Source organism: Lepisma saccharinum, chromosome 14, assembly GCF_977018435.1.
Source record: "Lepisma saccharinum chromosome 14, izLepSacc3.1, whole genome shotgun sequence".
Classification (NCBI taxonomy): domain Eukaryota; kingdom Metazoa; phylum Arthropoda; class Insecta; order Zygentoma; family Lepismatidae; genus Lepisma; species Lepisma saccharinum.
The window spans coordinates 28,204,924-28,228,961 of NC_139242.1; the positions used below are offsets into that span (position 1 = coordinate 28,204,924).

At 37.9% G+C, this 24,038-nt stretch overlaps 2 protein-coding genes across 3 annotated transcripts; both read right to left on the bottom strand.

Moving 5' to 3' along the window:
- Positions 1 to 426, bottom strand: LOC145998319 (protein GVQW3-like). The gene has a single exon (XM_083134726.1). The coding sequence runs from the start codon at positions 424 to 426 to the stop codon at positions 1 to 3; it is 426 nt and encodes a 141-aa protein (XP_082990852.1).
- Positions 427 to 3,871: 3,445 nt separating this feature from the next.
- On the bottom strand, positions 3,872 to 22,997 carry LOC145998761 (cobalamin trafficking protein CblD). Of its 2 annotated transcripts, none has more exons than XM_083135322.1 (8): positions 22,769 to 22,997; positions 18,380 to 18,412; positions 17,556 to 17,688; positions 16,313 to 16,482; positions 15,575 to 15,692; positions 8,105 to 8,241; positions 5,075 to 5,294; positions 3,872 to 4,187 (listed from the first exon to the last, which is right to left on the bottom strand). In XM_083135322.1, exons 1-8 carry the CDS (start codon positions 22,781 to 22,783, stop codon positions 4,111 to 4,113), a joined length of 903 nt encoding a protein of 300 aa, XP_082991448.1. In that variant the 5' UTR covers positions 22,784 to 22,997; the 3' UTR covers positions 3,872 to 4,110. The 2 variants fall into 2 exon arrangements, with proteins under 2 accessions (XP_082991448.1, XP_082991449.1); XM_083135323.1 differs by having other exon boundaries at positions 3,877 to 4,187; positions 15,575 to 15,677; positions 22,769 to 22,991.
- Positions 22,998 to 24,038: the final 1,041 nt, after the last annotated feature.

Sequence of the window (24,038 nt, forward strand, 5' to 3'; positions counted from 1 at the left end):
TCATACAGACAGGGCTGTGTGAGCCGGGGCATTGTCATGATGGAAAAACCAGTCACCAGACTGCCACAAATTGGGTTGCTTCCGCCGCACACTGTTGTGCAATCGTTTCAAAACTTCGCTGCACTGAACTGTCACTCCCGACAGCTCCACAATTTGTTCCATGGTCCGTCGTCGATCTTCGTTGATGATTTCATGAATTTTTTCAACATTGTCATGTGTTCGGGCCATGGAAGGACGACCAGAACGAGGTTTGTCATCAATTGACATTTCACCATTTTCGAAACGGGAAAACCACTCAAACACTTGAGTTTTCCCCATAGCATCATCCTTGTATGCCGTTTTTAACATTTCAAGAGTTTCTGTTCCACTCTTTCCGAGCAAAAAGCAGAATTTCACCGCCGCACGCTGTTCTCGAAAATCAGCCATCGTAAAAACGACGATCAAACAAAACAGCTGTCACTCTAAACTCCTCCGAAACGTGTCCTGACCTGCTTCAGCGACGGCACTAGGCTTACGGACTCAGGAAGGTTTGCTCTATGCGCTTCTAGCGGCAAAACATGGTACTACAAAAGCTCTGCTCACCACAAAATTAGTTTGTTTCTTTTGGGTACGCCCACATATATAAATATTTTAATTTAGGGCAAAATTCTGCCATTTTGGTATTTTTATGAAGTTTTAAGTCCACTTTTTGCTCGGTAGGTTAATCAGGACTGGGCCTACAGTTTAGTTGGATCCAAACCATTATGTTCATCCACTGGGTATCAAACCTGGACCCCTTGATTACAAGGTGGTTGTGATATCACAATGCCATCAAGGAGGACCCATTTGTATGAGCATAAATGTACAATTAATATGCTTTGGTTTTGTAAAGTAAATTTCTAGTTACACAGTTAATTTTTTGAAGGCAAAACTCATTGCAATCACCTGACTATGCACCAATGGCAAAACCACGGTTGTGCTAAACCTTGCTTTGGGATGAAAGCATTTTAATTAATAATCAAGGTCCTGGGGAAAAAAACAGATTTTACATTTGGATAAATGTTGTCATTGGAAGTAAAAGTCAAAATTTACACATTCATGGTTTTGGCATTGGTGCAACAATATATTAAGGTGGTTCAAATATCACCATAGGTACTGGCAAATATTTTCAAGCCAGTCCCATCTCTAGTTAATGCTATATTACAGTTTTTTTTCGAAATTGTGCATGACCTGCCTGAAATGCCCCGTCGTCGATTTACTTGCGAGTAAGAGTAAACTCAAGAGTTAACCCACGAATCGGCTGATTATCTGTTGCACCAACAGAAACGCCAGGTAAGCTGGGAGTAAAAGCAGAGTGAACTTTACCCTCAGAGATCGGCGAGTAAAAGCAGAGTAATTGCTGCCATCCGCAACCGGTAATATATCACTTCAGAAATTCAAAACTAAATAAATGTAAAATGGGAAGTAATAGACTCAAACTGCATATGTAAAATGTAAGAAATATATAGTATGTTATTAAATATATACTTTGGCAGACGTTTACTGTGCAGTACAGAGTTTGTAAATTTAAACGTGCAATACAAACATAAACATACACCCACTAGCCGGTGAAAATGGAATAGTCCTAACCATAAATAATCGTGAATACTACGTGAAGGTACATGTATACATCAAAATCTACTGTAAACATCACTAAAACTACTTACTATGACCTCAAGCTGCAATAAAATATCAACATTTATTCACGTAAATATTCCCCCCCCCATCTTTATCACATGCTTGAATTTTTCTTGTGGCAGTCACTTGTCACTGTTTACGGAGATACCAAAATCCCGTTACCGCCAGCCTTTCTCTCTTTTTTCCTGTGATGCAGCCACACCACGACGTTAGAACGAGGTACTACGAGTCGAAACAGGTAACCATTCACGTGCTTCCATCTGTATGACGTTTAGGCACTTGCTTTGAGGCTAGCTGCTATCCTAAAGTAAAGCCGGGGTTTCATGACTCGCATGGGGTGGAATGCCTTTCAGATTGGTGCAATGGAAAATGATCCTAACTAGAGTTACCTTGACCCATGGATTTTCAAGCTCTGGAGTTTATGCAGTGTTGGTGCGAACAGGCATCAGTATGGAAACTATATACAGAGGAACCTCGATTTTAAGTTTTTCAGGGGACCAAGTTGAAAAAACTTAGTCAGGGAAAATGTTATACCATTTTTCTCTATTGGGACCATGAATATTGAATGTATGATTCTAGAAAATGTAAAACCGAAGAACATATAATCGAGGTTCCACTGTATATTGTAAGTACATAGTTAATTGACCTCCAACAGTATTTACCAGGTCTGTTGTTCATGTAATTTATGAAATACTTGCAATAATACTGAGGTTAACATTCCATCGTGGCATCTTTACATTCACAGCACTGCCAAACTTAAGAATCAAATGCCACACAAACCATTACATATGTACATTTGCATGGCAATGGTTTTTGTTATTTCCAGACCAACCACTTACACTCAAGTGGATTGAGGGAGATGTTACCACAAAATAAATCCAAAGGAAAGCAAAACTGAATTTTCAAATTGTTTCCTGAATTTGAGAAAAAAATTGAATGAGTAAAATTCTATTGCATTACTATTTGACACCATCACAGTGTTTCAAAGGCAACAGATCTTGTTGCAGTAGCAGACAGAGCAAATAATAATAATAATAATCAGGTGAAGCGAAGGCCTCAGCAGCTCAGTTGGTAGAGCAATGGCATGGTATTCTAGACCTGAGATAGGGTCCTGGTTGAGCCTTCATTTTTCACTGAAATTTCTACGGAGTAAAATTCTATCCTGTGCAGTACATACTATGTGACAAAAGTGAATGGAAACTTTGAGAATATTTACATATATCTCTTTATCAGTGTCGATGCTCCAAATTAAATAAAAATTCATGTTTGAAGATAATAAATTTGGCTGTCAGACTTGTATTAGCAGGGTTGCTACACATCTGGAAAACAGGGAAATGTCTGGGAGTTTTGCAGCTCCTCTGGAATTTATGTGCATTTTGGAGTCTGCAAGAGAAAAAGTGCAAAATGAACAAGCAGTTCACTTCCACTTCTGGATTAGTTTCTCTTGAGATTTAGTTACCAAAAAAGATTGTTTAAAAACTTGTTTCTTTCATTCTCAGTCTTGTGCAAAATTATGGTTCCTTCGAAGTTCTGTAATAAATTTTCACTTTTATAATACTAGATATTAGAAAGAATATCAAAGTAAAACTTGCAGTCCAGATATCTGTTTGAGAACTAAAGTACATAGACAATATGATCATAATTATCATAAAGGTTGGTGAAGATGAGGTTATCGTCTATTATTTTATAGATCTTAGTCTTGTTGGCATTTACCTATAGAATTCCTATGTGCAACAAAAATTTCTCCAGATGCTGTGTACTTATAAATGTAAGCAAGAAAGCAGTATTTTCTAAGAGACACTAAATCTGCCAGAAAAAGAAAAATTGTGTATAGTTTATGAACTTTTTATGTTGCTTTTATATTGTAGAGATTGTTATGGTGAAATAATGTACCTCTGTTACCTTAGTCTGAAGAGTAGATGCACGTGATTGTAGCACCACCCAATACATTTGATGCAGATTGTAATTTTACATTTTACTCTGAATTTTCACCTGTTCTTGTGTGTGTAGAATGAAATTTACTAAAAACAAGATAGTAAATATTCATAATAATTAACGGATTATATATTTCATTGAAAAACACAAGGTTCAAAAGCAAAAATCATAATAATAAACATGTTTGGAGAAATTTCATTTTTGAGCCGGAAAACCTAGAAATGTCAGGTAATCAAAAAATCGTAGCAACCCTGATTAGACATATATACTATTTCAAAAATAAATGCAACATTTATTTCCATCATGTAATATACATCTTGTAAATACACAAGAATTTACAGAAGAGATAGATAGAATAATTTATTGTCAACTACATTCCTTCACATCAAATAAAACTGGCTAACTGGTAGTTTTGTTGTGCCATGTGTGATTTGGACATCTGCACATACAAAAGAAAAACAACACTATTTTTGGTTTTGGTAATTCAACATATTATACACCTATTCGCTCAACAACACATCACCACTTTTGTTCATGCTGGACCAGGATTTGACGCAAGGTGACATCTGTGGCAGGAGCATTTGTAAACACTGTACCTGTAAAACAATATAAAATTCAGCATGTTTAAAAATTTCTTTTTAAAAAAACTCAGTTTAAAAGAAACAGCTACAGTTTACAATTGTTTACATATTTCACGTTCCCCACAAGAGTACTAGTACCGTAAAGTAATTTCATACTCTCATGTTTGAAATTTCTCATGGCAGATTAGTCTGTCGTAACATTTACAACAGGCATTCCAGACTGACATTTACTCTGAATTTTCACGTGTTCTTGTGTGTGTGTGTAGAATGAAATTTGCTAAAAAAAGATAGTGAAAGTAAATATTCATAATAATTCTTTTCTACCCAGGTAAGTCATTCTCTGAGAGACTTCCGACTCTTCATGATATCCCTCTATGTTCTGCTACAAAGGATGTTTTGTTTTCATAATGGTTTCACAATTATGTCCAACCTGAATGTTACACCATCTCAGACAATGCACAGAATCGCCAATGAATGTGGATATTGGAAGAATACAAGGGGAAAAATTTCAGACCACAAAATCTTAACACAGCTTAATTCAGAGAAAAGACAAGATTAAAAACTTCAGTGTTGGGGATATCTTGATGATTGGTGGCTGGGTTTTTGAATACTTGAAGTTTTATAGTGCATGTAAATGCATTTTTGAGATGTTAATGTATATTTACGTTTGACATACATATAATTAAGTATATATTTGCGTTTGACATACATATAATTACACATGTTGGGAGTACTTTTTAACCTAATTGCCACAAAAACAAGTTCAATAACATAATTTTAAACTAACATTAAACTAACCATAAATAACAATGCTGATCTAGGAAATTATGAGGGGGGGGGGAGTTTAATTTTGAAATTTGTTCAATTTAAATTTTTACCTTTGTGCGAGTAACTACACTTACCAACAAATGCATAAGAACCCCATAAACGATGGCTGATCACTTTGCAGCAACCCATATCAACAATCTGGAAACCTAAGTAGTGAAAGCCTTCATCCGTCTCCTGTAGCGTTGTACTTGAGTGAGAGCTGTAGAACGGCCGTCCAGAGGAGGGATCTACAAAGTCTGCCCAGTATCCTTCGCTTTTCAACTTGCCACAGATCTCTTGAGCCGCTAGTACAAACTGGAAGGGGTAAAAAAAAAATAGAAGTGATCTATAAAGGAAATGCTATTTGTTTATACCACACTGATAAATTGTCTGCTCTTTCAAAGGAAGTTATTTGGTTACAAGTTGTCAAAATTTGATTCGTTCGTTAGCTCTATCCACAACTCACCTGGTCAATAGCCTGAGAAAATCTTTTCATCACTCGTCACCAGGAAAGCTTCAAGACTTTTCAAAATTTGTTGTGTACAAACTTCAGCCTTACATTTTATTCATTTATCAGATTTCTTTTGGAATTATCTGTGCTTAAACTGTCATTTATATCTTTAAATTTGCAGGATTGCTGATAAATTTGCAAACTATCATTAAAAAATCACCAAATTCAGCTACAAAATATTTTGTTACAATTAATAGTACATCCAGAATGTTTTATTTCCACTGGAAGATAGGGTACCAAAATTATTATAGTTTCATTAACACACTCAGCAAACATTTCCATTGTAGGTTCCTAAATACAGTATCAGAAACCAGTGGCGGCCGGCGACAACTATGAATGGTAGTGCCAACGTGATCAAGAAATCGAAAAAAAAACCTCCGCAATGCTCCCTCCCACCCCCTCCTTGAGGCACCACTGGCCAAGATGTTCATCCTCGTTTGGTAACGTGGAAAACAATGTATGTTTAAGTAATAACGTCCTAATCCAATTCATCTTCACTCACTAACCTATCTTTATACACTACAGGATACTTCCCTAAAAATATAACAATTACAAGAGGAAAGGAAAAACAAATTCTATCACCTTATCCTCCTCCATGCACACGTATTCTAACTGGATGTCGAAAATATCTTTGTTATGAAAAGAAATTGTCGAAATGCCAAAGGAAACTTGCATCATCATAGGATTTTTTACTTTTATATTTTTAAAAAAGTCTGAATGGCCCTCTTGGTGCATCTATCTATTATTAAAAATGTTCATTTAACTTTGGAAAAATACTAGGTTCGTTTCTCCAAAAGTAGGCAGAAATTACTTCCCGTCTTACAAATCAGTCGTATTTAGTGACTTTTCTCTGAAGGTGGCAACTGTGTCAACACTGCGAAAGTTCGCCCGCCGTGCCAGGCGAAGACAGGCATGGATTCTTATGGGCTAACCCTGCCCCCTGCCACTTTGTTCTCAGCTCATGGTGGAAATGTTCCTCACCGAGACTTCTTCAACCCTCTGCATGTGTGTCAACTAGGTTAGGTCCATAGGTTAGGCCAGCACTTGGGCGCGAACTGTTGCCTCGCGAGGGTACGAAGGAAACAGCTGGCGATGCAGTGAGGAGGTTGGGGCGGTCGTCACGTCAGCTTGACCGATTGCAAGATTCGAATCTCCTTGTCTGTAAACTATCAATGTATTCATTTAACATTACTTGGCAGGGAATGCGTTTCTTCTGAGGGTAGTGCCATGGCACGGTGGCTCTACCCCTTGAGCCGCCGCTGTCAGAAACAGAAACATGTATATTTGTGTGTATTTTTTTATTTATTTGCTTTAATCAAACTGTTCAAATATTTTACAGCACAGTTTATTAGAAAAAGCCTTTCTATAAAAAAAAAACATGTATCTATCTGTATTGTGCCAAAAACCATGGAAGCAATTGTAAGCGTGTCTTAAAAAAAAAATTAAAAATCATGATTTTTATCCAGCCTGGTATAAATACAATACAGATAATAGTAGAGGCAAAGCGTTTTCGGAACAGCTCTGAGTTCTGTCGCCTAAAATGGTGTTCCTCCTTGTGACGGCATAGCAGGTTGCACAGAACGACATGCTCCGAAATCATTCGTGAAAGTGATACCAACGTGCTAGGCTTGAGGTTGCTGCTGAGTGTATAGAAGTGTGCTTTTGTGATGTGTTCAACACATAAATTATGCCTCCTGTTCATTCTAAAGTTTACCGTACAAAGCTTAGGGTACAAACACCTGAAGTTGTCGCAAACGTCTTGCAATTCATGCAAGAAGAGGCTGACAAAAATGATTTGAAGTTGCCTCTTAAAAAAGGACCGTGTTTGTGCTGCGACAGATGTATCTTTAAGTACAGTAAAATAAATTAAGAAGGAAAGTTCGGCCGTTCATGCTGGATCGTGATCATACAGCACGCCCAGTAGAAATAAAAATCGTCCGTGGTCGTGTACAGATATAGTAGATGATTTTGACATGTGCGTTGTTCAGAGAACAATTAATGAATTTTGCACTGCAGACAGACAAGTCCCAACAGTAAAATCTGTGCTAGCAAAATTAAGGAAAACCATCGGATATAAAGGGCAGGCAACCAGTTTATTGAAGATCTTCAAAAAACGTGGGTTTAGGTGGAAGTAAGTGGAAACCTAGCTGGAACTGGAAATAGAGCATCTTGCTTTCAGTGTTGGCAACAGTAGCAGCAGTGTGGCGGATTCATTCTCAAGTGCAGAAGATTCATGTTGTGAAATGTCCGATTCAGATTCCGAACTTGACGGAATCGAAGACCTGGAATAAATCATTGGTTTCTTCATTTGATGCCCTTTACAACAAATAAGGTAAGCTTATCGTATTGTTTTTGCTAGTGAGCTTTTGTTATTGTAAAATTCTGCATTGGGTCATTGTTAACCACCATTTCTTTGTTCACTTGCAACGTTGCTCGAGAATTGTAAACACATGCCAACAGTCACGTGTTGCAACTCCCTCCCAGCTGATTTGGTTTCTGTGCGACTCGCTTTCAACTTGCGCATAAGAACACCTCAGAGATGTTCCGAAAATGCGTTGTCTCTAGCATTGTTATTACATGTAATAGAAATATAAGCTGCCTTCTCTTCACTTACATAATCAGTAAGTTTCTCCCTTTCAGCTTCAATCTCTTCATTCCAGCTGGTCATATCATTTTCTGTTTTCTGTGTGAGAGTGACCACAGTCAGATACTCTCTACTAAGGGCCAGGTCTGGAAATATCATCTGGATATCTGCAGAAAAAATCAAAGTATATTAGTGAAAATTGACCAATGAAGCTACATAACTACAATGTGGTGCATCACTACTATTCTTACAGTAAGAATATAAAACAAATCGATGACTGTTAAGTCACTAGGATTTTGAGGCTCTGTGTTTGAACCTGAAACCCTGGTGTTCGATTCTAAGGCTCCAATTGACTTTTCAATATTGATTTTAGGGATGGAAGGACTCCTGTAAGCATTCAAATGTATAGTTTTTCACTGAAGTGCATTCTGGCAGACTCACAGTCAGTGAGTGGCAAAAGAGTGAATGATGCTATCAGCTGCTTTCATTGTTACCGTTGCCTCCATCTTGCCAAAATGTGCAATGCTCTCAACAGTTTGTTGATTCCTTCTTTATCCGGTGTAAATAAGTAAAGCACATGTTTGTTACACACATTTCAATGTAATGAATGTGGCAAGCATGAGCGATTGGGAACCAAGAAGAGAAACAACTGTTAGTTTGTAAGCTTTTGAGGGTGTTTCTCAGATTGGCAGAGCTGTATACAGGGTGGCTACAAACAAGCAGAAATGAAATTCCCTGACTTTTCTAGGTTTTCCAGCACAAAATTTACATCTTTCCCTGACAATTACAAACTAAACTAAATCGATGTTTTTGCAAATAGAAATAATAAACTCATACAGATCCACATATGGTTTTGTTAAGTACCAATATTATCTTCTATGAAATTGACTTAATTTCTCTATTCTCTATGATTTGAATTCAAACTGCAAAATAGTGAATTTGGAAATTATTTCAATTCACAAGTTAGGGAAGGATTACGGAATTTTGTCATATGCAGTATGTTTAAAATAAATAAAAAAAAAAAAAGTGTTCCCCTGTGCATAGCACCACGCCATGAAGGCGTATAGGGGGTGTGGGCGTAACGCCCCACACTTTCTTGATCCGGTCGTGAGTGGGGGTGATGTGATCAGCATCACGCCCCTGACCACCTTTGACCACCTTTACCCCCCAGGGTTTCCCCCAGGTACCCATGTTATTCGACGCTGGGTAGGCGCCGGGGCCGCTTCCACCGTTAGAAAAGTTCCCGGATTTGAACCGGCCGGGGATCGAAACCGGGACCTTGAGCATGGTAGTCAGACGCGTTACCGACTGAGCCACCGCGGCCACTGTTTAATATAAAATTTAAAATAAAATACTTGATTATATTTAAAGTTATGACTAAATGAGATAAGAGTGAATAATTAAGAAATACAATTTGTAATTTATCAGTCTCCTTATACATTCTCGGTATTATATGTTGATATTTCCACTGAGGTTTGGAACCCTCTGCTTGCAAGAACATGAGTGCAGACTCATTTTTCAATGCATAAAACTACTTCTCTCTTCTCTGTAAAGTACACAACTTAACTCTTGCATATAAGTGAAACAATTGAATCGAACAAAATAAAGTGTCATATTTCCTTACATTATCAATGGGATTTCTGTTTCAGTACAGTATATCCAAGTGAAGTACTGTGAAACTGACAATGTGCAGTTATACCATTAATGCTGACGAAAATGGTAACAGTTGGGCTGAAAAGTTTGTAGGCTAACACAGTAAAAAATATTTTTTTGACAAAATTCGATTTTATTATTCAATATAGTTGTCTTTGAGGGCGATACAACGATTATAGCGGTCATACAATTTTTCAATGCCATTTTTATAGTACGATTTCTCTTTAGCCTCAAAATAGGCCTCAGTTTCGGCGATTACCTCTTCATCAGTGCTAAATTTCTTTCCAGTGAGCATTCTTTTAAGGTCTGCAAACAGGAAAAAGTCACTGGGGGCCAGATCTGGAGAATATGGTGGATGGGGAAGCAATTCGTAGTCTAATTCATATAATTTTGCCATCGTTTTCATTGATTTGTGACACGGTGCATTGTCTTGATGAAACAGCACTTTTTTCTTCTTCAAATGGGGCCGTTTTTTCGTGATTTCATCCTTTAAACGCTCCAACAACGCTATGTAATAATCTCAGCTATCTCGATCAACTTCACTTTACGATCATTTAAAATTATTTTGTGGACTTTTTTGATGTTTTCGTCGGTAACAGCCTCTTTGGGGCGTCCACTGCGTGCATAGTCTTCGATGCTCATTTCGCCTCGTTTAAATTTAGCAAACCACTTCTCAACGGTTGATTTTCCTGGTGCAGAGTCCGAATAATGTTTATCAAGCCAAGCCTTGGCTTCAACAGTATTTTTTTCGCCAAAAAGCAATGCTTTATTAACACACGAAATTCTTTTTTATCCATTTTTTCACAATAACAAAGGCTGCTTCACTCACAATGCTATATCTCACGAACTAATTATCCGGCAGCTGTGAAATTTATACACGTATCTTTTGAAGGTTAGTACTAAGTAAAAATCACATGGATTTAATTCTAGTAACGCCATCTATGATTCAGCCTACGAACTTTTCAGCCCAACTGTTATGTAGGTATTAGAAATTTAACACAAGAAATTTATAGAATTGCATTGTATAGGTACCTGATTTAGCTAACCAAACATTAAAACAGAAACACTCTGTTAATAAAAGCTGAAAGTTCATATATGAGGGGCATCCTGAAAAAAGCTCCAATGGTGCCTATATGCAGCACTAGTGGTCGGAGAGTGCCACACACACATGGCAGGAAGAAGTGGCATGAAGCTGTAATCTGGTACAGTTGCAATGCAACAGTTTTAGGACATTTCTAGGTTAAAGATTGCAGCTCTCATACAGCCTCCCACCGACTGCGATGTAGCCTACATTGCACGCTCAGAATTTGGCACAGAGCCACCGGCAATCGTGTGAGGTGTGCAGACCGGACGTCATGAGCGATAGTATGGTTAGACGATGGTGCAGACAATTCACGGAAGGTCAATCGAATGTGCACAACCCCATACAGCTGAGTACACACGGGCCCTTTGCATCACTTCAGGTGAGATATCTTCGACCACTCCCTGTACAGCCCTGGCCTTGAATGTACAGACTTTCATCTCTTTGTTTGACTGAAGAGGTTTCTGGCAGGACAAGGATTTGACAGCTACACTGCGGTAGAGATAGTTCCAGTCTTTGCTGTCAGACACATATGCCATGGTCATACAAAATTTAGTGCCATGCTACGACAAATGCCAGAACAACGGTGGTGATTATGCCAAAAATTAGGTTAGGACACACTGTTACTAATGCAATAAATTACAACTGATATTCTTGTTTCATTTATGCCTAATCGGTAGGGACCTTGATATTTTGTTATTTTTTTTTCAAATTTGTGTATTTTCTTATTTTTTACTATACGGTGTTATTTTCCCCAAAATTCACATTTTCATTTTAGCGCATTTTCTGGCAAATATCTGAAATTATACCTTCATGGTGTTTTTAAACTACTGTTTCAAATTGTACGTCACATGGCCTACGCCTCTTTGTGAGAGTTTGATATCTTGGAAGTAATTTTGGGAAAGTTATTTTCCATACCGCCTTTTTCATTTCAAGGCAAGGGTCTTAGATAATGGAAATTTCCCCCTACATAGTGAAGGGTATATAATGACCATAAGTGGTGACGCACCCAAAAATTTTAAATCAATCAATCTCACATGACAGATACCGATATATTATGGCACCAAAAATTGGCATTATCTTTTTTTTTTACTTGTTTTAGAACATTTATGTGCCAAATATACCGAAATGTAATACTCCATTGTGCTCTTAAACTATTATTTTAAATTGTAGGTCACATGGTTTACGTATTTTCGTGATGGTTTGATATGTTGGAACAGATTTTTGAGGAAGTAAAAGTAAAGTACTCCCCTGCAGTTTTCCCTGAAGGTGTATAGGGGTGTGGAGTAGGGCCCCACACTTTCTTGATCACGGCTGAAGGTAAGGTGATGTGATCAGCACCACGCTCCTGGCTACCTTTATCCCTCAAAGTTTTCTCAAGGTACTAGCTTCATGATGCTGGGTGGGCGCCGGAGCAGTTTCAATACGTGGACAACATCCCGGTTCTCCCTCGCAGGGGATAGACCCCGGATTTCTCGCATAGAAGTCAGATGCCCTAACGACTGAGCTCCATTATTACTCGCTCAACAAATGTCGATGGTGCGCACTTAGCTTGGTAATTCAAAACATATCTTGTGCGACAAATATGAAGATGTGGCTCCTGTGTGACGATAGATACGCACTTGATCTCTTGTTAGAACCCTGCCACTTTGCTCTGTGATGCAAATAGTTTTGATAGAAGTTGAAAAAATTGTGGGAAATACATGATGTAATGTGGCTGTCGGAATTATTCCTACGTATAACTCTATAGTTTAATCTTGAGTAAAATGTTGGAAAACTTGCATGTTCTATGTACACAAACATGGCCTAGAAAAGACAAGAATGTTGGATTTCACTGAATTTTTTGTTGTTTTAGAACATTTCTTTTAAAAAAAAAATACTAAAAATGCCAACAATTCGCACTTTATGCCATATTCGCATTATTTCGATATTTCGAATGGGAAATGTGTCGACATCACTGTACATTCCTAAACATAACTTTCCAGCAATTACCATTTTTCACGGTTTTGGCGTTTGCGAAAAATCAATGTCCCTACTAATTGGAAATTACTTTCTGGTCACTCCTCATATAAATCAGTAGACGGAAAATGAAAATTTAGCAGGGCTGGCAGAGAAAAGTTAAATCTTGAAGAAAGTGATTTGCTTTTATAATTGAATGATTCGAGTAAATATTTACGTATTTATTATTAGTATTTTATTTCATAATATTCGACATTAACTTCACTCAGTGAGAGATTAATGACCATCTCTCATGAGTTTAAACAGACAGGACAGAGAGTAGCATTAATTTCATTGCAATATTAGTGTTGCAGTAAATTTGAGGTTGGGAGCATGCACTTGCCAATTTTTGTAACGTTCACCAATGCAGATTTATGTTTCACTTTTTCGTGATAGTATTCAATATATATCCCGTTTTGTTGGATTCTTCTTGGTATCTATGAATAGTGCAATGTCATTGTACACGTATGTTAACTTGTGCGAAACCAGGAATACGTCAGAATGAAGGAAGAAAACCTTTTTAAGCACTGCTCCATTAAATAAAGTGAAGTGAGTCAGAAGAGTAATAAAATTTCAGCAGCATATTTGCAGTCTAAGGCTCTTCTTGTTTATGCATGAGATTTTTGTTGGATGTTGCAGTCCATGCAATTTCTGTCGCATGTTGTAGAGATATACTTTGTCGGGTGGCGATATTCGACAAGAATCGTGTGTATCAATGGAACCTATTTATTTCCACGTTCCTTCAGTTGTCCCACCAAAATGCCTTACTACGACGACAACTATCGGACGGCGCCACTCGCACTTATCCTCTCCATCTGTTGACAAGTCCCCTTACTACTCCAATACAGACTAGAAAAAATGATAATTCAATGCATTTTCCACGTAATATTTAGAGGCTTAACCTTTACTCTCCCGGTGATACCATATGGTATCATCAGAGGAAGGTCATACTGGCCCGATGATATCAAATGGTATCATGGTGCTGATTATGAAATGAAAGGGGTTTTTGGACCTTCATACTCTTATGTTTGGGTGGAAACTCTGTCACAGGTCTGAAGCAAACCTGGGAAATTCACATTGATGACCAACCTCCCCCCCCCCCTCCGCAACATATCCATGCCCCATTTCCGAACAGAGTTTCACATTTTGGTTCATTATTCAACTTGTATGGCACCCAGGAACATGAAACATGTTTCAATCTCTTTGGAAACGTCTATTCTTTGAAGAGAATACTAAGGTTTGCGCCTTGTCCCCAAAATATCTGGAGAAGAGGGGGTAAACTCCAGAATTTTATGTTTTTTCATTGAAATTTGGGGGTCGCGCCCACCAAGCCCCCTTCCTCAGTTCGGCATTCTGAATTGTACACGGTTGCATGCTCTGATGTTCTAGCTGCAAAACAAAACTTATCTGAAGTAGATTGCTCCCATAGTGGCAGAGTTATAACAATTCACCTCCAAAAAAATGCAAATTACCTATTTTTTCGTAAAAAAAATAATCACATTTTGGCTTATTATTCACCTTGTATGGCACCAAAGAACATGAAACATGTTACGTTCTCTTGAGAAGTGTCCATTCTTTGAAAAGAATACTAACGTTCACGCCCTCTCGCCAAAATAGTGGGGGAAGAAGGGGGCAACTCCAGATTTGTGTTTTTCCATTGAAATTCGAGGGTCATGCTTCCAACCCCCCCCCCCCCTTCCTCGGTTCGGCTTTCTGAATTGTACACGGATACATGCTCTGATGTTTTAGCTGCAAAACAAAACTTATCCGAAGTTGATTGCTCCCATAGTGTCCGAGTTATAACAATTTTCCTCCAAAAATGCTTTGTTAAAAAAAATATCACATTTTGGCTTATTATTCAACTTGTATGGCACCCAAGAACATGAAACATATTTCATTCTCTTGACAAATGTCCATTCTTTGAAAAGAATACTAAACTTCGCGGCTTCTTCCCAAAATAGTGGGAGAAGAGTGGGCAAACTCCAGATTTTTATGTTTTTTCCATTGAAATTCGGGGGTCGCGCCCCCCAAACCCCACTTCCTCGGTCCGGCATTCTGAATTATACACGGTTGCATGCTCTTATGTTTTAGCTGCAAAACAAAACTTATCCGAAGTAGATTGCTCCCATAGTGCCCGAGTTATAACAAGTTTCCTCCAAAGAGTGTTCGAATTTAAAATTCCCGCTGAGAAGCCCGAGCGAAAGAAATTTCTCTCTCTCTCTCTCTCCTCCTGCCATCACTGGTTTCTGGCACCGTGGTTGTGTTGCGCATAAAAGGGGCCTAAAAGTTGAGGCTGAAACTTACGAATGAGATTTCCTGTTCCCGTGCAGAATTCCATAACGATATCTTTAAATAAATAAATAAATAAAAAACAAAACAAAAAAACCCCAATAAAGACGAAATTCCCTGACTTTTCCCAGTTTTCCAGGTCTGTCACCACCCTGTGTATAATTCTCTGTAAGCCTTGTATTGTGTAGTGTCCATGGATGCTAGTGATTGTCCTTTCATTAGTTTCATCTTATCACTGCTGGCACCCATGGCAGAGTGGTTGGTTAGCACATTGTGCTACAATGCCAGGGGTCCTGGGTTCGAATCCTGGCCTGGGCATGGATGTTTGTGAGTGTCTATTCATCAATTTCATCATATCATCACTCATCTCCATCTTCGCAAATTAGCCAAAAGTGGAGAAAAGCAAAATAAAAGAAATCAACAACAACAATGCAATAAATAAATAAATTTTGATTTCAATTAAGATATCCCATGCTCACCTCGAAACAACACACGAGGGCAATCCTGCGCAACACATTCCAGCGTCTTTTCTCCGGCTTCTGTGGGAGATGGCTGCGATACTTCTGGATATGATGTTGCAATCTGAAGCAAGTAACACTACTTTTAAATCCTCTCCAGTTAAGTATCAGTTTAAAATATAACATGTTATCTTAGAAAGGAATTAAGTTCACTAAACTTGCCATAATTCTACTGAGATCTTTTCATTTTCTAAATGGCCAAACACTTCCAATTTGGAGTGGGTGCTCGAGTTCAAATTCAATCAACTAGGACTTGAATCTTGGATTTATTAGGAATGAATATCCAAATCTTTCAGTACTCCAGATCTGGCCTGTCCTATAGCTGATGCCAGTGAAGTTTTCCTTTCAAAAATTTGAAAAATTACATCTGCTTTGAATATCTTCCAGCGAATGCATGTGAATCTTCAGATGTTTTGCTTTCGCTGTTGTCCACATATTTTCAATACTTTTGTGGCTATGTAAGCATATTAAACTATTGTAAAAATCTAGAGAACAGCGAAAACAAACTACATGAAGATTCATGTGAATTTTAAGCCGTCACTACTTTGTGCAGAGGACTTGTTTTTGTTCACTCACTCCACAGATATTTAAAAATTGAAACTTGCATTATTAGAATATTTTCACATTCAGATTTTCAGCACAGGATTCCCAGAGCAACAACATTAATGACCTCTGTCGATACAAATGGGTAAAACTAACCTCGTGTAATGTGCTACTATCAGCAACACTTAGAGAACCTTGCATCGCCTTCATTATTGGCATGGTGTTCCTCTGACTCTCCAAGCTGGCAATCCCAATTTTCCCTGGAAGACAAAACCTGTATCCTTCCGGTGCTAGCAGTTCCCAATTTGTGCTTGAATTACCATTGTCTGGAAAAAAAAAAACAGACCTGAAACAGCAATTTAAGGCAAAACATTTTCATTGTTGGTAAATGTGTTCAAACTGGTGACTATTTATGATTTTCTTGTGAAATAGCAATGTTATTGTGCACCAGAAAAGGTAAGATCTGTCTGTCATAAATTAAATCTGTAACATATAAAAGAAATACATATATTTCATCCTATCAATATGCATGTTTTTTTTCCATTAAATATGTGTATGTGTATGGGAAGGTAAAGTTCCCTGTGCATATTGCACCATACCATGTCTGGGTATATGGATATAGAGCCCCACACATTCTCAAGTCACTGCCTTATGGGGGGGGCGTCAGCACCCCTCCACAGGTACCCACTTATTTCAGGCTGGGTGAACTCCAGCTCGGACAAGGCCAAAATATTTCGGACTTTAGGTCAACTATCCTGGGAATTGAACTTCAGTCTTGCACGTGGCAGTCATGCTACCACTGTGGCTCTGTAAACATTATCAAAAATAATCAATAACTAAGAATTGCAAGTGGCGTCATTTTCCAGGACCTTCTCAAGCCATTATACATTTGCATTGTTCTTACTTTGTAAGTAAAACTAAACAATTAACTGAAAACGTTATTTTTGTTTTATTTGTATTCAATTGACTATTGATGACAAACTTCAGGCTTCACCTAGAGAGTCTTTATGACAAAGTCTAACACGGAATATATGTTAAAGAGTGTTTATTTTAATATAAAGGGTGTCTCGGAAACATTTTCGTTTTTGAATACACCCTCTGGGATAATTTGCTCATTACGGAGAAATGAGATAGATTGCAAACGCTTGCCAACATTGTTAATATTTAGTTGACATGGAGCACTTTACAGGGCAGCAATGTGCTTTTTGTGTTCATGCAGTTTTATAAAAATAATGATTCTTATGTTGTTGTGAGAAATAGTTTTAAAAACAAAATATTTCTATTTATTTGACTAAAGCAGGTTCCAGGTAAAATACTCTTATGGACTATAAACCTTCCATTTTAAGTGCAAACACAATTATTTTGTGGAATAATGCACATTTCCATATGCGTAACTTACCTTCAGTAATTGGAAGGGGATCTGTTGAACTTTCATTATCTCGTGTAGCATATAAAGCTCTCAATGTTTGGCTAAAATTACGAAGGCTGCTTTGATAGATAATAAACCTCCTACTGGGGCTAAGGAAGTTTATCTGCAAATAGAGTAGTAATTACAATTCAAACATACATGTATTATACTGTATCAAAAATATAAATAGGGCAACAATAGTGGTGAGACAATCAAGAAATAAACAGCATTATCAAGATATGACCAAGAATGAAACAAACATAATTACAAATAACCATTGTTCCTTATGTTTTTTTCTTTTCTGAGCACCAGTCCCCTCTACTCACATGACCTTCTACCTTTTCCTTGTCATGAGCCATGGCATGGGAAGTACACATTGCTATTCGGACTATTTAGATGGTTTCACTTTTGGCATGAAGAGTGTAGCCCAAAAATAATTTATTGACTATTAATATTGAGTATTGCTGAACTATTAATAACCATAGTCAGCTATTTGGGATTTAAAAAAACTACAAGCTAAAGCAACATGTTTAGTGGTTAGAGAATGACCATATTCTGCACTTTTTATCTTAAAATATAAATAGAATAATTTTTCACGATGTGTATCAATTGATTACAGCTAAGTACTCAAACAACATGATGTTGTCTACCGAGTCTACAGCCATCTTGGTGGCCAACTGTATTGGAACAGTTGATTCACACTCTCGTCACTCAAGAGTCTGGTTTGAGTGTTGTGTCACACAAGTTTTCTGTTGATGCCGTTCCCCAGTGACGTATGTAATATGTCACCATATTTGGTATGTTATTTCCTTTACCTTTGAACATGCCATTGCAGTCATCTGAAAGACCTGAAATTAGAAACCAAAGACAATATTTATTTATTGGGAAAATTTCAGGTACAATAACGAATATTAACAAAAAATAAGTCAAAGATTGTACTATTAGATATTATTTATATTATTAATATGAAAGACAGTTGTAAATTTGGAAAAATACTGTGCCAAACTTTAATGTCTACATCAAAAACCTCTAAAATAAAATACACGGCATGCTTTTATACCACAGAAGGTTTCTGCTACTTGTTAGTCAATTGCCTGCTGGAAGACCATACCAGCTCTCCTACGAGTGCTTCCATCCACTGACAGGTTGGTTGGTTGATTTGGTGTTTTAAGTCCACTTCATGCACAGTACGGCTAACCAGTACTGGACCTACAGTTTAAAGTGGGATCTGAACCACTATGTGCCTCCACCGGGCATCGAACCTGGGACCCCTTGATTACAAGGCGACCACGTTGCCCCATCCACTGACAGGAGTGTTGGTGACAGCATATTATTAGTTCTCTCTGAATGAGAGTTCACCATTCGTTTTATGAGGGTAAGACAGCCAACACATAGGACACAGGTACTTCACGTGACAAGTGGAAAAGAATATGTCCTCTAAGGGCTTAAATAATATATATGATTAGCTTTCAAAGGACTCGTGCAACAGTATGGTCAGTTGCCATGTTTGCCCAAAACATACACTTGGCAACAACAGACCACTAATTGGTGAAAACTGGATAACATGGAAGGATTGAGGAGAAGCACTCGGTGACTGTTCCCATTATGTCTAAAAAAAATCCTCAACACAATTAACAATCATCTAACCCTTTCTTTGGGAAGTTCAATAATAGTAATAAACCTGGAATGTGGGAGGCAGATACAAATTCCCTACCAAAAAAAGAAAAAAAAATCACTGTCCACTACTGTATTTAATACATTATGGCAATACACTGGCAATTTTTGCTCCTTGTCTTCACAAACTGAATTCAGTTATCAATACCAGAAAGACCATTTTTATTTCCTTTTGGTTACCTTTTCTACCACTTTTGGCCAATCGCGCAACAATGACAAGTATGATTGGATGAAAATGATCAACGTTGTCCAACTTTGACCTGAACTACATCCCCGATCAGTTCCGAGTTTGAAAGTAGACCACCTAACATGCTCTGAGGAGTAGCAGCAAGAGGAAAAATGACCTGGCAATTGGGATTTTAGTTCTCAACTCTTTATTAGTGTATTCAAGAGACTTACAGTCCATGTTTTGCTCGGGTGGTAGTGACGTTACTATAAAATATTGTTCAATAATTTGACGAGACTAATATATCAATTAACACTCATTAGTATAGCTTATGCCAGAGGTTCCCAAAGTGTGTGCTGTGGCACTCTGGGGTGCCATGGCTGGTTTACAGGGGTGCCGTGAAATGTTCCAATATTTTTACTGAAATGATATGATTGTTCCAAATATGTGCTTATTTGGTAATTTTCAAACATAAAATGTTTCTGAATTTGAAATGTGTGTTTATTTTTAAACTTAAGGGAAGCAACCTAACCACATTAACTGAGTGCTGTAAGTGTTAGATATGCCTAAATTCTGACTTGGGCACTGATATTCACATTCAACCTGGACATTTAATTCATATGAAATCTTGGTAACGATTAGATATAGCGGAAACACATTTCTTGAAATTTACAGGAGAAAAGATGAGAAAGTACTTACGGAATTTAGTTCTTGTGGACTCTCTGAAGCTGGGAAAAGTGTTTTTTCGAATTGTGCAAGTTATTCGGCCTGTAAATAAGGTATTTTTCGACATTCATGTATCTCCGTTGCACGATAGCTCGTGCCACCATTACCGTCGACTATGTGAACCAAATGTTCCGTGCGTTCAATTACGTAACCCCCGTGTCAGTGTAGCAACCACGCGGTAGTTTTACAAGATGACGTGTGAGCGGGATTTTCTTTTACAAATTAATTTTCTGTTTGCCTAACCTAACCTTCCGTGAATGGTTTGTGGATTAAAAACAATCAGTTTTCGGTTAATAAGTGTTAGTGTTAAAACCACGTGGTAGTTTTACAAGATGACGTGTGAGCGTTTTGCTTAACCTAACTTAACCTAACCTTCCGTGAATGGTTTGTGGATCAATTTACGCTTAAAAACGTTTTGTGAATAGTTTGTGCGGCATTGGAAACACTGCATATCAGCTGACGATAGACGTGAGTCAAAATTTGGCCGCCAATTAGCAACGACCAATAAATACTTATAATGTTAAAAATAATGCTTTTTTCATTAAAAAAAAGTAATCCCTAGTTGAAAAATATTCCGCTATGCATACGAGGTCAGTAGAAATGAATTTTATTTCAAAATAAATGAGTTAAATGTGTTTCCGGTATCTGTAAATATGCGATATCGCCCGGACGGATTTCTTCAAATTTACAGGAGAAAGTACTCACTGAAATGAGTTTCTTTAGCATTCTGGACGTTCTTGGAGGTATTTTCTTTCACGGGAAACTAAAAACTTCGTATTTGAATGCTGCCGAACAAGAATTAATCACTTTTTACGTAAGAAACTTGCATTGCCTGCCATATTATGCTGTTGTTTTCATTGTGTGCGTACAGATGGCGAGAGCATCGAAAGTCACACGGTCTCGTCGGTGTTTCCAAAGGTGCATTTTTTTTACGATTTTTTTTAACTATGCTTACCTAACCTAATCTAAACTTGGCAGAAATGGTTTTTGGGGCTATCGTGAATGGTTTTTAGGGCTATCGTGAATGGTTTTTGGTGATAACATGAATGGTTTTTGGGGCTATCCGACAATGGTTTGTGGGGCTATCGTGAATGGTTTTTTGGGACTATCCGTCAGTGGTTTGTGATGACATAATGAACACGACAGTAGGTATTTTTCGGTTAAAGAGGTTGAAACACTGCATACCCACTCCAAAACACAAGCACGGCGCGATGATCCATGACGAGTACATGCCATATTGTCTGTTACCCAAGCGGAACAAGGAAGACAAATAATCACTCGTAATATGAAAAGTTGACACTATTTTATGAAAAAAGGCGTAACTTCACCTTAAAGAATGTTCTGCAATGCAGAAAAGGTAAGTACCAGCGGTAAAATTAAGGAAATGGGTAAATTTCTCGTATCGGACAAACGGATTTCTTCAAATTTACAGGAGAAATTACTTACCGAATGCAGTTTCTTTAGACTTGTGGAAGTTCGGGGAAGTGTTTTCTCGCATCGTTCATTGAATTTTGCCGGTAAATCATCTATTTTTCGATATAAATGTGTGACCGATGCACGAAAGCTCTTGCATCCATTTACTTCCAGGTGGATGTAGCCTGTCTCTGATGACGTAATCCCGGTCAGTGTTTCCAAACACGTGTTTTTGTAACTGAAGAAGGTACGTTTCCGCAAATGGTTTGTGGGGCTATGTGTCAATGGTTCGTTGGCTATGCGTCAATGGTTCGTGGGGCTATGCGAGAATGGTGTGTGGGGCTACGCATATTTTTTTCGAAACCAATTTTTCACTATTGTAACCTATAGGGACCCTACCTAACCTAACCTTACCGAAAATGGTTCGTGGGGCTATGTATGAATGGTTCGTGGGGCTATGCGTCAATGGTTTGTGGGACTACGTAGGTATTTTTGGGTGCAGTGGGGTGGAAACACTGCATGCCGAGTACGATAGTGAAACTGTGACCGCCATTTTGCGTGTTACCGAAGGCAAAAAGAAACTAAGAAAACTTACTCGATATGTCGCAAATAGAGCTTATTTCCATGAAATAATCGAAATGCCACCTTCAGCAATGTTTTTCAATGCAGAATACGTAAGTACGAATATTCAAATTAAATGAACTAGCAAATTTCAGCCGTTTGTCCTATACGAGAAATTTACCAGGAAATGAATGGGTTAAAGGTGTCCGGGCGTTATCGCATATTTACCATATCTAACTAGTACAGATGGGTAAAATAAATGGTCTTATTCTTCTAATTTCTACTCACTTAGATGATATCTCCCAATGGAGAATTTTTACATAGTACACTTCACATATCTAACTAAATCGAATACTCTAAATCAAGGTGGACGTTTACTGTTTATTTTCTTTCTATATATCTGCATGTCCACAAACATATATATAAATATATATATTTATTTATTTACAGAAATAAAGTGGCCTGGATTGAATGTCATGTACGTTACACAATATATCTCATAATCTTTCTAAAACCTGTCAAATTTCATTGCAAATTATCGACTAAACACTTTAAGTATTACATATGTACCATATAACGATTCGCAATAAAATTACGAATGAGTCTTCAAATATATTTTTGCTTTTTTGGTGCATTACATCATTTATTTTCGATAAACACGTACCTTTTCAAACGCCATTCATTTTTCGCAAACTTCTGCTCTCACTGTTCTGGTGCTGGGCACAAGCGCAATTACCAAACAACCACTTTCTTCGTAAACTCAGCACATTCGTCGGGTTTCGTTGACAGTACCAGCCGAATACCTATATTCCTTGAGCCGAATATTTCACAAAAAGAAAAAAAAAACACGTACGTTCTGTATTTCTGCTTATGTTTCGCAATTTAACTACTTGCAAAACATTCGGAGCTAGAGGGGATTGCCGGGCTTGAGCCCTATCATGGCTCTATTACTTGTTAACTCCTTTGAAATTCTAGCTTATTAGTGCGTTTCACACTTACAAGACTCTCACGGCAGCCTGGGCTCCTCTGTCTGCGCATGCGCTAGCGTCAGCTGTTGAGTGCGTGTGGAGTGGGAGGTTCGATTGTGTGTTGTTTCTCATAAAGAAAAAATGATTTCTTTTTTTTTGTGCTTGTACTCTGTACCTGTCTTCTATAGCAAAGAAATTTAGTATGTGTGTATTTTCTTTGACTGTGCCTGCGTGAGTGTTTTCTTCTTTACTGTTCGTAAGTGTGACGTGAGGTAGTAGTGGTACATGTTTTCCCGCGCGCGGTTTCTGAAAAAGAAAATGTGTATTTTTGTGCTTGTACTCTGTATCTGTCTTCTGTAAGAAGGAACTTTAGTATATGTGCATTTTCTTTGACTGTGCGTGCGTGCGTGTTTTCTCTTATCATTTTGTCTACGTAATACAAGAATGCCACCTCAGTTAATCTGCCATTTGTGTGATAAAATATATAAAAAGAGTTTCAACCTGAGGCGGCATTTTTCCAATATTCATCCCGGGCACGACTTGCAAGAGCTTCCATTGTTAGAAAGCAAAACATTCAAATGTCCTGTGTGCCACCTTAATTCTCGTGATCACCATAGTTTTGGGGATCATATTTCCGAAGCCCATGATATCACTCTGAAAACTGAAACTAAAGAATTTACTACGCTTTCTGACTTCTACAGCTGGAAGAGAGGAGTGGAAGATCGCGACAATACTTTGTTTGTTAAGTCCAGAGGAGAAACAAATTAGCTTCTAATTCACGGTTAGTTACTTTCCAGTGTCATCGGTCTGGATTCTACACTCCGAAAGTTTCACCTGATAGTAGAAAAGGAGAGTTGAAAATACAGGGTTCCTCAAAAATTGATGCCTACTGTCCTGCGAGGATTAAGATAATTTCACGTGAAGATGGGCAGGTACTTGTGAATACTGTGCAACACATGTAGGTCA

What these genes read in the sequence shown, in the direction of transcription:
- LOC145998319 (XM_083134726.1), bottom strand. Translation starts at nt 426, where the DNA reads ATGGCTGATTTTCGAGAACAGCGTGCGGCGGTGAAATTCTGCTTTTTG.
- LOC145998761 (XM_083135322.1), bottom strand. An exon ending in TCCCCTTCCAATTACTGAAG is followed by an intron (nt 16,483 to 17,555) that starts GTAAGTTACGCA and finishes TTTTTTTTCCAG; the next exon opens with ACAATGGTAATTCAAGCACA. An exon ending in GGGTTCTTATGCATTTGTTG is followed by an intron (nt 4,188 to 5,074) that starts GTAAGTGTAGTT and finishes ATTGTTTTACAG; the next exon opens with GTACAGTGTTTACAAATGCT.